This window comes from Vicia villosa, unplaced genomic scaffold (assembly GCF_029867415.1).
Source record: "Vicia villosa cultivar HV-30 ecotype Madison, WI unplaced genomic scaffold, Vvil1.0 ctg.002678F_1_1, whole genome shotgun sequence".
Lineage (NCBI taxonomy): Eukaryota > Viridiplantae > Streptophyta > Magnoliopsida > Fabales > Fabaceae > Vicia > Vicia villosa.
In genome coordinates, this window is record NW_026706000.1 from 21,127 (window position 1) to 35,840 (window position 14,714).

Genomic DNA, 14,714 nt, shown 5'->3' on the forward strand with positions numbered 1-14,714 from the left:
ACCAACTTCAGAAAGGAATATGGGTACATTCTGAGCCTTCTCAAGATGCCGTTCACCAAGTACGAGCAAGAGGGAGTTCATACTTTGCTTCAGTTCTATAATCCTTCCCTCCGCTGCTTCACGTTCACCGACTACCTCTTGGTTCCTACACTGGAAGAGTATTCCCTATTTCTTGGCATCCCCATAAAGAAGGAAGTGCCATACTATAGCACCATGAAGGCCCCTGATTCCATTGAAATTGCTAAGGCTCTTTATTTGAGCAAGTCGGTCGTGGAAGCAAATCTTACCAAGAAGGGAGGAGGTTTTGGTTTTTGCATGGAGTTTCTGGTCAAAAGGGGTTGTGAGGCTGCTGAAGCAAAGGAATGGGACACATTTAGGGCTATCTTGGCTCTAAGTATATATGGCATCGTGTTGTTCTCAGACGTTCCTAATTTTGTTGACATGAATGCAATTCATATGTTCATCTTGCAGAATCCGGTTCCTACGCTTTTGGGGGATGTTTATCACTCCATTCATCACAAGAATGGTCAAAAGGGAGGTAAGGGAGGTCTGGTTAGATTCTGTGCTCCGTTGTTATACCGATGGTTCAGGTCACATCTGCCTGAGCGTGGAGCTTTCGTTGATAGTAGGCACACATCTAAATGGGCTGAAAGGATTATGGGGATGAGGGCTAAAGATATTGTCTGGTACAATAGCGCTTTAGATGACAAGGAAGTTATTATGAGTTGCGGAAAGTTCAAAAATGTACCTCTCATGGGTCTTAGGGGCGGAATCAACTATAACCCCGTCTTGGCCAGAAGAACGTTTGGATATGCTTTTATCAGTCCACCTGAGCAAACAGAGATAGCTGAGAACATTTTCTATCATGTGGTCACCGACAATGGGCAGATGGCAGAAGCTGTACAAGCCTGGAAGAGTATTTGTTGGAGAGATAAGAAACATTTTGGTCAGCGAGATTGTGCTACTTATGAGGATTATACTAAGTGGGTCGAGTCTGTGGTTGCTGTTCAAGGGATGCCTTTTCCTCCTAAGGACCCTTTGTACCCTCCTGCTGGTAAACAACCCAACATTGTTTCCATGCCCCGTTATAATCAAACTGTTGAGCAGAATCGGAAATTGACTGAACAAATGGAAACAATGCAAGTTAAGATGAATACTGATAGGCAAGAGAAGCTTTCTGCTCTTCATAAGTTGAAAATGAGAGAAATAGAGCTTGAAGAATTGTATGCTAGAGGAAGTACTTCTCAGAAGAGGCCAAGAATGACTGTGAATTCTAAAGCTAATGAAACCCAAGAGAGGAAGATCAAAGAGCATTATGAGGATCAGTTGGCGGAATTGACAAAGAGGCTCCAAATCCAGACTGATATAGCCAAATCTGAGAAAGCCCGTCGAAAGAAAGCAGACAAGCTCCTTCTGGAACGTCAGGCAAGGATTGAGGGGTGTTATGAAGAGATTCGCAAGTTGAAGGGTCGAGTGGAGGAAAAGGGGCAGAGTGATACTCAAGCTCAAGAGGGAGCCAGAGGTTGGGAATTGAGAAGCCGTTACTTGGAGACCATGCATTTCAGAAAAGACCTATTGATTCAAGAAGTTGTTAAAAGACCAACCCATGCTGAGACCAAAAAGCTGTTTGAAGAAATGAAGGCTTGGAGCTATAAGAACATTGGAGATAGCCCACTTCGTCATTTGGACATGGGAGATCCTGCTTAGTATTGGTTTTTGTTATAGAATCACCACCAGTCTTGTTGGATGGGATTCTTATTTCCATTTTCTGTATTGTTGGCTCATGAGAGTAGAATATTTTGTACTTCAAAAACTTGGTTGTGGAATTAATCGATTATGTTTCCTTATCCTGTTTGCTTATCTCGGTTGTGCTTATCTTGGTTATGCTTCACTGTCTTCTCCATTATCTTGTGTTGTTGGTTCGAGACAAAGCTAAAAAGTCTTGAAAATAATATAACATGCACACATGCACCCATGCACTCATATCATACTGCATTTTCAGGTTTTTTATCAGATTCTAATTGGGGTCCCTTCCAACAACAGATTTCTTTTCCAACGACGAAGCTGACTTTCTTACATCCTTACCGCACCAGGAGCAACGAGAGAATCATGGATCAATTTGAACAGAGTCAAGCTGCCCTCCGTAGGGATATGGATGTTATGGGGGAAAGAATGACCCAACTTATGGAGACTCTTCATGTCGTTGTCCAAGGGCAAGAAGAGCTCAGAAAGAGCGTTGCTGGGCTGATCAAAGATACTCCTACCAATTCTGCTGATGGAGGGGTGAAAACTAAGGAGATTCCTGCTGAGGGGATACCAAAGGTAGTGGATGACCACCACGAGGTTATTGACCTTGAACATGATCTTACTGCTGAGTTGACTGAAACTGCTAAGATGTACCAAGCTCTCGAAGAACGCCTTAAGGCCGTTGAGGTTGCTAAAACTTCGAGTTTCAGCACTGCTGCTCTATGCTTGGTACCTGGGATTGTGATCCCCCCAAAGTTCAAGGTGCCAGACTTTGATAAGTATAAGGGAGTCACTTGCCCAGAGACTCACCTTCGTTCCTACTGCCGTAAGATGGCCGCTCATGCTGAGAATGAACCACTACTGATGCATTTCTTTCAGGATAGTCTCACTGGAGCCCCGTTGGAGTGGTATATGAAACTTGAGAGGTCTAATGTCAGTACTTGGGGAGAACTTGTTGATGCCTTCTTAAAACAATACCACTACAATACTGCCATGGCTCCTAGCCGTGCACAGCTGCAAAATATGTCACAGAAATCCAAAGAGTCCTTTAAGGAGTACGCCCAGAGATGGCGTGAACTTGCTGCTCGTGTCCAACCTCCTCTCTTGGACCGTGAGCTGATTGATCTGTTTATGGGAACTCTGAAGGGGCCGTATCTTCAGCACATGGTTAGCAATACTTCTCCTTCCTTTTCGGATGTGGTCATCATTGGTGAGAGTTGAAAACTGTGTTAAAGCTGGTACCATTCAAGGTGTTACTAGTCCTAGCACCTCAAGTGGTAATGGTAAGAAGCTGTATTCTGGGTTTGTGAAGAAAAAGGAAGGTGAGACTAGCACCGCTTCTGTTGATCAAGGCCGAGCTCCCGCATATTCTGCTGTTCCACCTCCTTATTATCCAATGCCTTATGTTGTTCCTGGTCCGTATGTCCCTCAGGCATATGCTGCTGCTCTTCCACAACCATGGATGGCACCTCAACAGCCTTTCGTGCCACAACAACCAGCTGCTGCTCCTCAGAATCGCCAACAGAATCCTAGGCCTCAAGGTCAGAGAGGTCCACAGAGGCAAAGATACCCTGACAGGCGTATAGATCCGATTCCCATGCCGTATGCTCAGCTTCTCCCCCAGTTGCTTGCTGGTCAATTGGTACAGCTCCGTGAACTTGGACCTCCACCTAGTCCTCTCCCTTCTGGTTATGATGTTAATGCTCGATGTGAATTTCATTCAGGGGCCCCGGGCCATACTATTGAAAAGTGTAGAGCATTAAAGTACAAAGTTCAGGATCTCCTAGATGACAAACTTATCTCGTTCGCTCCTACTGGTCCTAATGTACAGAATAATCCTATGCCTCCTCATGCTGGTGCGACCAATGCTATCGAGTTATGTGATGATCAGATCCTGGTAAATGATGTTAATGAGGTTAGGATGCCGCTAGCAGTTGTCAGAGAGTATCTTATGCAACAAAAGGTTTTGTGTGAACTACATGACTACTGTTTGCAATGTTCTTCTAACCCTGAGGAATGCGCTAGGTTGAAAGAAGAAATCCAGAAACTAATGGATGAAGGTGTTCTTAGAGTGGAAAGGGTCGTTCCTGTCGAAGATGTGGCTACTCTAGAGATACCTTACTATCCTGCTGAGGTGTCAAAGAATCAGAGTACTCCCTTGGTCATTCGTGCTCCGAGTACTCCCTTGGTCATTCAGGCTCCGAGAATTCCGATGGTTATTCAGGTTCCAAATGCTCCTTTGACTCCTTCAACCTCATCTCTTGCTCCCTCTCCTGTGAATGATTCTAAGGCTGTTCCTTGGAGTTATAATGCCGTGTATATTCGAGGGAAGAAGTTTGACTGTCCTCCAGTGGGTATTTCGAGTATCACAAATATTGCTGGCACTAGTGGCATAACCCGTAGTGGTCGGATCTTTGCTGCTCCCCCTCCGCCTCCTAAAGAGACCAATAAGGATGCTAGTGCACAAGCAAAAGGAAAGCAAGTTGCTGTTGATCCTCCTGTAACACGTAATGCACAAGATGCCGAGCAACTCTTGAAGATCATTAAGAAAAGTGATTACAAAGTGATTGACCAACTGGATCAGACCCAAGCCAAGATCTCCATCTTGTCTCTCTTGGTGCATTCTGAAGCCCATCGTGATGCTCTGATGAAAGTTCTGGCTTCCGCTCACGTAACTCAAGACATTATCGTGCCTCAGTTTGAAGGGGTTGTGACCAACATTGCTGCTGGTAATTGTTTGGGTTTTTCCGATGATGAACTTCCACCTGAGGGTAGAGCACACAACAAAGCATTGCATATTTCCGTCAAGTGTCTGGATGCTGTGTTGTCTCGAGTTCTGATTGATACCGGTTCTTCTCTTAATGTGATGCCCAAGACTACTTTGTTTAAGCTGAGTATGGATGGGGTTATGATGAGACCGTGCACTATGAGTGTCAGAGCGTTTGATGGTTCTAGAAGGTCCGTAGAAGGGGAAATTGATCTGCCTGTCTTGATTGGTCCTCACATGTTCTATATTGCCTTCTATGTTATGGATATACGTCCTTCATACACTTGCCTCTTGGGTCGTCCTTGGATCCATGCTGCTGGGGCTGTGACATCTACCCTCCATCAGTGTTTGAAATTTGTTGTGAATGACAAGATTGTTGTGATCACTGGTGAAGAGGATTTGATAGTCAATAATCTGGCGTCATATCGTTATGTTGAAGTGGAAGGAGAGATACAAGAGACACCTTTTCAGGCATTAGAGATTGTGTCGGTTGATAAACTCCCTGTGGTTGAGAATAAGAGGGAACTCGGAGCACCCCTCTCGTCCCTAAATGATGCTAAGGCATTCTTAGAAGCTGGTACTCCCCACAGTGCCTGGGGCAAGCTGATTGATGTTCATGAGAAGCGAGACAAGTATGGTCTTGGGTATCAGCCATCTTCTTCTACTCAACTCAGCATAATTCCTGGAAAGAAGGCGATTCCCCCCATTTCTCAAGTGTTCGTCAGTGCAAGCACCAGTTCTGGAAGTCAGGTTCTCGCCGTGGATGGTGATGATGAAGAAGATCTCTCCAGATTCATTTGCCATGCTGCGCCTGGACAGGAGCTCAACAATTGGACTATCTTGGACATCCCCAGAGTCACTTTTATGGAGATGTAATTTTCTTGTTTCGATAAGTCATATGCTTCGCCCTAAGCATTTTGACCACTTGTACAAAGAAGGGCCCCCTTGTTGTTTCAATTTGTTTAATATTGAATGAAAATCATATCTTCGCATGCAATTACTGTTCCATTTCTTTCATTTTTGTTTTTACTTTAAAAAAAAAAACTTTTTTCAAAAATGGCAAAGCTTTTTCTTTTTTCCTTTTTTTGTGTGATGCATTCTAAGGCATAAATCATCCATCGTGCAGATCCGGCTCGAATTCCATCAAAAACGATAATGTTACAGTTCCACGTCTTAATATCCTTGAGAATCCAATTGACCAAGCTGATGAGGATATTGGGGAAGATTGTGAAGTCCCCGGGGAATTGGCAAGACTTTTGAGACAAGAGGAGAAATTTATTCAACCACATCAGGAAGCCATAGAAATTATCAACCACGGTACAGAAGAAGCAAAGAGAGAAGTCAAGATAGGTGCCGCTTTGCAAAGTGATGTAAAGAGAAGGTTGATTGAGTTGCTTCGAGAGTATGTTGATATCTTCGCCTGGTCATATGAAGACATGCCCGGTTTAGACACGGAAATAGTTTTGCACAGGCTACCTCTCAAACCAGAATGTCCGCCTGTAAAGCAGAAACCACGAAGAACTCGACCTGATATGGCTTTGAAAATCAAGGAAGAAGTTGAAAAACAGTTGAAGGCTGGTTTCTTATCTGTGTGTGAGTATCCTCCTTGGATTGCAAACATAGTACCTGTTCCCAAGAAGGACGGAAAGGTACGCATGTGTGTTGACTATCGAGATTTGAATAGGGCAAGTCCGAAGGATGATTTCCCTCTGCCTCATATTGATGTGCTAGTCGACAACACTGCTCAGTACTCGGTGTTCTCCTTCATGGATGGTTTTTCTGGCTATAATCAAATAAAGATGGCTCCTGAAGATATGACCAAGACTACTTTTACCACTCCGTGGGGTACGTATTGTTATAAGGTGATGCCTTTTGGTCTTAAGAATGCTGGTGCAACATATCAACGAGCAATGGTGACTCTCTTCCATGACATGATCCATAAAGAGATTGAGGTGTACGTCGATGATATGATTGCAAAATCCCAAACTGAGGAGGAACATTTGGTATATCTTGAGAAATTGTTTGCTCGTTTGCGAAAATTCAAGTTGAGGCTTAATCCAAACAAGTGCACTTTTGGAGTGCGATCAGGAAAGTTACTTGGATTCATTGTGAGTCAACGAGGGATTGAGGTTGACCCTGATAAAGTAAGAGCAATACAGAATATGCCAGCACCGAAGAATGAAAAAGAAGTTCGAGGGTTTCTTGGGAGACTGAATTATATAGCCAGGTTCATTTCTCATCTCACTGACACTTGTGAACCCATCTTTAAGTTGCTGCGCAAGAATCAAGATATCCGATGGGATGATCATTGTCAAGAAGCCTTTGAAAAGATCAAGCAGTATCTCCAAGAACCACCAATTCTCATGCCTCCGGTTCCTGGAAGACCGCTTCTTATGTACTTAACTGTGCTTGAAGGATCTATGGGATGTGTGCTGGGCCAACATGACGAGTCTGGTCGAAAAGAGTGCGCCATTTATTACCTGAGAAAAAAGTTTACCGATTGTGAATCCCGTTACTCACTACTCGAGAAAACTTGATGTGCTTTGGTATGGGCTGCTCGCCGACTGAGGCAGTATATGTTGACTCACACCACTCTATTGATCTCCAAAATGGACCCGATAAAGTACATCTTTGAAAAACCGGCTCTTACAGGAAGACTAGCCCGGTGGCAAATGCTTTTATCAGAATATGATATCCAGTATGTCACACAGAAGGCCATCAAAGGAAGTGTCCTTGCAGATCATCTTGCTCATCAGCCATTAGAAGAGTATCAGTCAATGAAGTTTGACTTTCCTGATGAAGATATCATGAAACTAGATGATAATGAAGGACCCGAACCAGGGGAGCGATGGACTCTCACGTTCGATGGCGCGTCAAATGCTATGGGCCATGGTATTGGGGCAGTTTTGACTTCTCCTCGTCAAACTCACATCCCTTTCACAGCTAGAATATGCTTTGATTGCACGAACAATGTCGCAGAATACGAAGCTTGCATAATGGGTCTCGAAGCAGCCATTGATATGAGAATCAAGATCCTTGAGGTTTATGGGGATTCTGCCTTGGTTATACATCAAGTGAGAGGTGATTGGGAGACACGACACCCCAATTTAGTTCCTTATAAGGACTATATCTTGGAGTTGCTGCCCGCTTTCGAGGAAATCACTTTCAATCACATCCCCCGAGAGGAAAATCAATTGGCAGATGCTTTGGCTACTTTGGCAGCTATGTTCAGAGTTAGCTCCCCTAAAGAAGTGCCAGACATAAGGATCCTCCGTTACAAAGAACCTGCACATGTATTCCCTGCCCACTGCCTCACTACTGAAGATGTGTATGATGAAAAGCCATGGTATTACGACATCAAGAGGTATGTTGAGAAGCAAGAGTATCCCGAAGATGCTACGATTGGTGATAAGCGAACGCTTCGAAGGTTAGCATCCAAATTCTTCTTGTCAGGAGACGTCCTGTACAAAAGAAACTATGATTCAGTTTTGCTCAGATGCGTGGATAGACACGAAGCAGAATTGATCATGCGGGAAATTCATGAAGGATCTTTTGGAACTCATTCCAGTGGACATTCTATGGCCAAAAAGATCTTGCGAGCAGGGTATTATTGGATGACAATTGAAAGTGATTGTTATGTGTATGTGAAGAAATGTCACAGATGTCAAGTGTATGCTGACAGAATTCATGTTCCTCCAACTCCTCTGAATGTTCTGACATCACCTTGGCCCTTTGCTATGTGGGGCATAGACATGATTGGGCGGATAGAGCCACAAGCTTCAAATGGGCACAGATTTATTCTTGTTGCTATCGACTACTTCACCAAATGGGTTGAAGCTGCTTCTTACAAGAACGTAACCAAGCAGGTCGTCACTCGCTTCATCAAGAAAGAGATCATATGCCGATATGGGGTTCCAAACAAGATCATCACTGACAATGGGTCCAATCTTAATAACAAGATGATGGCAGAGTTGTGTGAAGAGTTCAAGATTGAACATCACAATTCATCACCCTATCGGCCAAAGATGAATGGCGCAGTCGAAGCTGCTAACAAGAATATAAAGAAGATCGTCTAGAAAATAGTTAGAACGTATAAAGATTGGCATGAGATGTTGCCATTTGCTTTGCATGGCTATAGAACTTCGGTTCGTACTTCAACTGGGGCAACTCCATTCTCTCTTGTCTACGGTATGGAGGCCGTACTACCTGTCGAAGTGGAAATTCCTTCGTTGAGAGTCTTGATGGACGCCAAACTCGATGAAACTGAATGGGTTCAAACGAGGCTTGATCATCTCAATCTAATTGAGGAGAAACGCTTATCTGCTATCTGCCATGGCCAGTTGTACCAAAAGAGGATCAAGAAAGCGTATGACAAGAAGATTCGGCCTCAAGAATTCCACACAGGTGACCTAGTCGTAAGGAAGATCTTGCCAATTCACACTGATCCAAGGGGCAAATGGACTCCCAACTATGAGGGACCATACATTGTGAAGAAAGCATTTTCAGGTGGTGCTTTAATCCTGACAAAGATGGATGGGGAAGACGTTCCGCTTCCAGTCAATTCAGACTCAGTCAAAAAATACTACGCATAAAAGACCCGCTAGGTCGACGTACCTAGGCAAAAATAAGGGCATCCCGGCAAACCAAAAGGGTTTGGGCAAAAATTAGGGATAGAACAAAAAAAAAAGAAAAAAAAAAGAATAACCCGCTAAGTTGAAAACCCGAAAGGGCGACTTAGGCAAAAAGGGGCATCCCGCTGGATCGAAAACCCGAAAGGGCGACCCAAGCAAAAGTTAGGGATCAAAAGCGAGAGGCCGCAGTCTGAATATCCTTCACAAAGACCACTATACGCCCTTGGCAGAACAGACGGATCAATCCAACCATTACCCTTCTGAAGCAAAGCATTGAGAGGATCGAGGATATGGGAACTGTAGCAATATCAGTTTTAATGGAAACCCGAGCATTTCTCTTTGCCATTTTACTCTTTGCATTTTTATTTCCTTTTTTCGCAACTACCTCATTTAGGAGTTGCTTCCTTGTACAGAGGCCTATTCCTAGGCATTCCATCAATAAAATGATCTTTTGATAAGAAGTGTTCTTTCCTGCTTTTCATTTTTTTCGCATGCGAGGTGTGATTTAATTCATTATTAAACATTGAAAGCATGAGGGCAATAATCACAAAATCAAAACGAGACATGATGTTACGTAAACATAAAAGTGCTCGAAGGGGCACCATTTGCATCCAAACGTTGTTTTCTGTGCAGGTTGCAGGTTCTAGCCATCAGCTTGGCTCAGGATATGTCACAAAGGTTATCGTTATCCCGCATGAAAGTTCAAGAGTTTGGTTCATCAGCACTGGTAAGCATAGGGCACCTGAGAAGGTCCATGTCCCTCTTCAACATGGCAGACAAAGAATGGTCCCCCAAAGAATTCATGATTCCCCAAGCAGTATAGGATGTAAGGAAAGTCGAGCAAAGTCACTTCCTCCCCAGCAGAGCTATGTTCTAACCCTCCACACAGTTGCCGATAATCTGTGGCACTATGAGGTTTCCAGCGCCCATCCGCAATGGTGTCTCAAGACAACAAGCAGCGGACCCCAATGATCTTGCTCCCCTGTCACTAATGCCTTTATTTGGCACTTTGCATATAGAATTCATTGCATATAACATTGCACCTTCAAAAGCGTAGCATATCCATCAAAATGGAGCATTACACCATAGGAAAATTCAAGCATGCATACAAAGCATAAGCCAGATAGTACAAATCATCACTCAATCAAGCCGATGGTGCATCCTCACAGAAGTTGTCATCCGTATAAACTTCACTTGATATCTGCTACTCCATCACAAATCTCTTCCAGCCGTGGTGCCGATGCCTGGTATCCCAATCCCCAGTAAGTCAATCTACCAAATTCCTCGAACGCTCGTCTGTGTCATTCTTTCGATACTCGTCTGTATCTTCTTTTGATGCTCGTCTGTGTCATTCTTTCGATACTCGTCCGTATCTCCTTTTGATGCTCGTATGCGTCATTCTTTCGATACTCGTCGGTATCTCCTTTTGATGCTCGTATGTGTCATTCTTTCGATACTCGTCTGTATCTCCTTTTGATGCTCGTATGTGTCATTCCTTGGGTACTCGTCTGTATCTCCTTTTGATGCTCGTCTGTGTCACTCTTTCGATACTCGTCTGTATCTTCTTTTGATGCTCGTCTGTGTCATTCTTTCGATACTCGTCGGTATCTCCTTTTGATGCTCGTATGTGTCATTCTTTCGATACTCGTCTGTATCTCCTTTTGATGCTCGTATGTGTCATTCCTTGGGTACTCGTCGGTATCTCCTTTTGATGCTCGTATGTGTCATTCTTTCGATACTCGTCTGTATCTCCTTTTGATGCTCGTATGTGTCATTCCATGGGTACTCGTCGGTATCTCCTTTTGATGCTCGTATGTGTCATTCTTTCGATACTCGTCTGTATCTCCTTTTGATGCTCGTATGTGTCATTCCTTGGGTACTCGTCTGTATCTCCTTTTGATGCTCGTCTGTGTCACTCTTTCGATACTCGTCTGTATCTTCTTTTGATGCTCGTCTGTGTCATTCTTTCGATACTCGTCTGTATCTCCTTTTGATGCTCGTATGTGTCACTCTTTCGATACTCGTCTGTATCTCCCTCAAAAACAATTGTCTATGTCACTTTATTTTTCTGTCAAACCTACGTCTCTTCCAGTCACCTCCATGTAAATAATCACCTCCTTTGAGAACCTTGTATTGGCACTTTGGCTACGTTACAAGCTATCAGCGTTCTTCCAATTACTCACTGTAAATATTTCCATCAGAAAAACAAAAATTCCCTTTCCCCAGCAGATATCAAAACAAAAATGAAGGAATAAAAACCACTCCATCTCCTCAGGACAAATTTCAGGTCTTCGGTATTTAATCTTCTTCTACTTCGAAGGTCCGAAGGGCTGGCGCCAATCTTGCCTTCGAGTATAAGACGATTAAATAGGGGCAGCTGTCATACCCCAAATTTGTCCTACCCTTTAACTTCTAACTGGCTTAGGTTTTGCATTCATGTACATACATCACTTAGGTCACACTCATGCATTCATATCACAGGTGCTATTCAAGGGCTAGCAAGATAAAGCTCTGTTGCAAAGAAGTTTGATCAGAGAATGAGGAAACGGAGGTATAATCATGTGGCTCTATGTTCATTGAAGTCCTCCTGGATTAGGGTGTCTCCATGCTTTAAATCAGGGCGTTGATTGAAGAGTGCAAGCTTGCAAATCGTCTGGTTCTTTAAATCAGGTTTTCTTTGACCAAAGTCAACCAGTTGACTTTCTGGTCAACATTTAATCAGGAATAGCTTCTATGTGTGGAAAACTTCTCATGCTGACCTTGTGGAGGTGTTTGTTTAACTGGATTTGGCTAGAAGAGATTTAATCGGGAATTTCATTAATAGTCGGAAAAATCAGAACAGTTGACCTTTGGGTCAAAATCAGGAGAATTATTCAAATATCGACTTTTGGTGGAAAATCGGTCAAAGAAAGTCAATGGAAAAGAATAAAATCAAGAAAATGCAAAAGGTTACCAAATATGGAAATTAGTTGAAAAATGAAATGTCCATAAAAGGCAAGTTCTATACTTAGGAAAATATTTGAAAAGTTGGAAATTTGGTTGACTAGCTCACTTCATGCAGATATTGCACGCATCTCAAGACATTTTTTCAGGAAAGTCTCAACATGAAAGTTGCTCAAATCATGGTCCTCTACAATTCTCTAGTTGGGAGTTTTCTCATTCGAGGCCTGGTTAAAGAGATAAAAGACGAGAAAGTTGGAAGAATCACATGGAAACCATATTCCATACTTAGAAAAATTTTGAGAGTTTGAAACTTGTCAAGCAGCTGACTTTGACCCCAGCTTACACGCACTTCTAGGCCTTAATTCAAGACAAGGTCAACACCAAGAATGTTCATTTCATAGCCCTCTACAATATTGTAGTTGGAAATTTTGTCAGAAGAGGTGTGAATAGAAAGATACGAAAGAGAGAAGTTTGAAGAATTACACTTGTGCAAGTCATGTTGCTGGGCACAAATCCAGGGGCACGCGTGAGCAATTTATCAAACACGTGGTGGGCTATCTCCAGGTCCATATTTAAGGAAATAGAAACAGCCATTTGATTCAAGAGTGGTGTGTATCTACTCCTTGCCATGTGTTCTCTCTAATGAGCCATGGATGATAAATTTCAAGTGTATAGTGAGCGAGATATAAAGTCACAAAGCCGTGTCCTCGTCTAGTCATGCTTCACCTAAGTTCCTGAGGCTAAGCTAAGGCACGCGCGCGCAGAGTTTGTAGCAACAATACTTTGGGTTTGGGACCAGTTTTCTCACGTTTCTAATCATCCTTTAGAAAACTCCCAAACATCAAATCTCTAGTCTTACATGCCCTCTTTAAAGTGAGTCTGAGAGTGAGTTGTGTTGTGAACTATGGCAAGAGCTGTATGGCTTCAAAGTTAGCATCGTGGTTGGCTCAAAAGCGCACAAGTTCAGCAGCACACCAATGTGTTATTACAAGGCCATGCATATTTTCTAAAACAAAAAGTAAGAAAGAGACTTTCCACAAATGTGAACAACTTTCTTCTTAAGATTCAAAAGGCCCACACCAGCAAAATGCAAACTATGCATCACCACTCCATGCTATATAAACACTATTCATTCTCTCTTTCACTCACGATTCACTCTCCAAACACTCAACTCTCCCATTCTCTCATCACTCTCCCATTCTCTCATCACTCTCCCCTCTCTACTTCACTCTCTCTCATCTTCATCTCCAACCAACCACCATAACCAACTCCGGCACCACCATAACCAATTCCGGCCACCTTAACCTACTACGCTAACAGACTCCGGCCACCACGCCTCAACATCATCTTCACCTTCTACTTCTCGTCATCCACACAATCATCTCCTCCATCTCCGGGGAATCATCGTGATCTCTGTATTCCTTGGCTCTTAAGTGCTCCCCTCAAAGATCGAGTACGAAGCGCAGTGCCGAGTCATCGCAAGCTCAGCAAAAGAAGATCACCTCAGGATCCTCGTCACCAAGCTCTACGCGTTCAAGCATAGGCAGCGAGCTTCTTTCCTTCCGCGCTAACGAATCAAAGACTTTCAGGTAACTTCTTGCCACCTCCTGAGCATTCTAGCAATATGAATAGGACATGGATGTATGCTGCATTTCGTTGAGTCTGTATGGAATCTTGATCTGTTTCGAACGTATGTTATGGCTTGCTTTTGATGACGTTAACTTCATAGTAATGCTCAGTAAATTGAAACGTCTCGAATACACGCGCTCTATGTGTTTTGACGAATCTCCTCAATGTTAGGGTTTTGCAATCTAATCTGGTATGATCATTAGAGGTAGAATTAAAGAAAAGTAAGGTCGGATCGGTGATCAGCGGTGAAAACCGAGCCAGGCGGTGTCGGTTTCGTGATTTTCTGGAATTTTCTTGAACTCCGGTGGTGGTGACGACGGAGAAGACGACCGGAGTTGGTATCTCCGGCGTCTATGTATCTGACCGTCTTCTCTTTCCGTCCATGACGTGGCGTACCATTAGTGGATAGTGTATTCCACTCTTTCCCTTTTTTGTCATTATTCATATGATTACCGGATGAGGTGGCGCGCTGTGATAGGCCAGGATCTCGTTTTGTCTTTTAGTCACTTAAGTGACCTTGACCAATTGATGCATATTGCTGACACACCTGCATGTTGCCTTGCTCTGAATAATTGAACCATGCGTTAAGTAATTACATGCTGAAAAAAGAGTGAAATAAATGAAATGGATGGTTTGATGGCTGCTGGGCCGTACGCGTTTGGGCCTGGATTTTTTTTGGGGTTTCACCCCCTGTTACTAATGCATCAATGCTCCTGAGATTGGGCCCTGAACGCCAATTGCTCTCTCCACCCCCTGTTTTAAGCCCAATCCGCTTTAATTGATTGTAGTTCATTCTGAAAATACTTGTGCACCCCCCCTCTTGTTGTTAATAAAAAAAACAAATTAAAATTGACTTTCTTTCTTCCTTTTGCATATGGAGTGATTTTCTTAAATAAAAATAATAACAAAAATCTTTTCTAACCAATTAGTTTTTAGAATATTATTTTCTTTTAATTGAATTTTAATTGTTGTTTCCTTGAATTTTGATTGGTTGATAA

General features: G+C 43.1%; 1 protein-coding gene across 1 annotated transcript; it reads left to right on the top strand.

Annotated features, from left to right (window-relative positions):
- Positions 1 to 315: 315 nt before the first annotated feature.
- On the top strand, positions 316 to 1,787 carry LOC131639513 (uncharacterized). Its single transcript, XM_058910003.1, has 3 exons — positions 316 to 1,054; positions 1,295 to 1,522; positions 1,726 to 1,787. The coding sequence occupies exons 1-3, from the start codon at positions 316 to 318 to the stop codon at positions 1,785 to 1,787; spliced, it is 1,029 nt and encodes a 342-aa protein (XP_058765986.1).
- Positions 1,788 to 14,714: the final 12,927 nt, after the last annotated feature.

Excerpts from the sequence above, each read along its gene's own strand:
- LOC131639513 (XM_058910003.1), top strand. The coding sequence starts at position 316 with ATGGAGTTTCTGGTCAAAAGGGGTTGTGAGGCTGCTGAAGCAAAGGAA. Across the intron at positions 1,055-1,294 it reads CCCTTTGTACCCTCCTGCTG|AGAGGAAGATCAAAGAGCAT; the intron begins GTAAACAACCCA and ends ATGAAACCCAAG. Across the intron at positions 1,523-1,725 it reads AGCTCAAGAGGGAGCCAGAG|AATCACCACCAGTCTTGTTG; the intron begins GTTGGGAATTGA and ends TTTTTGTTATAG.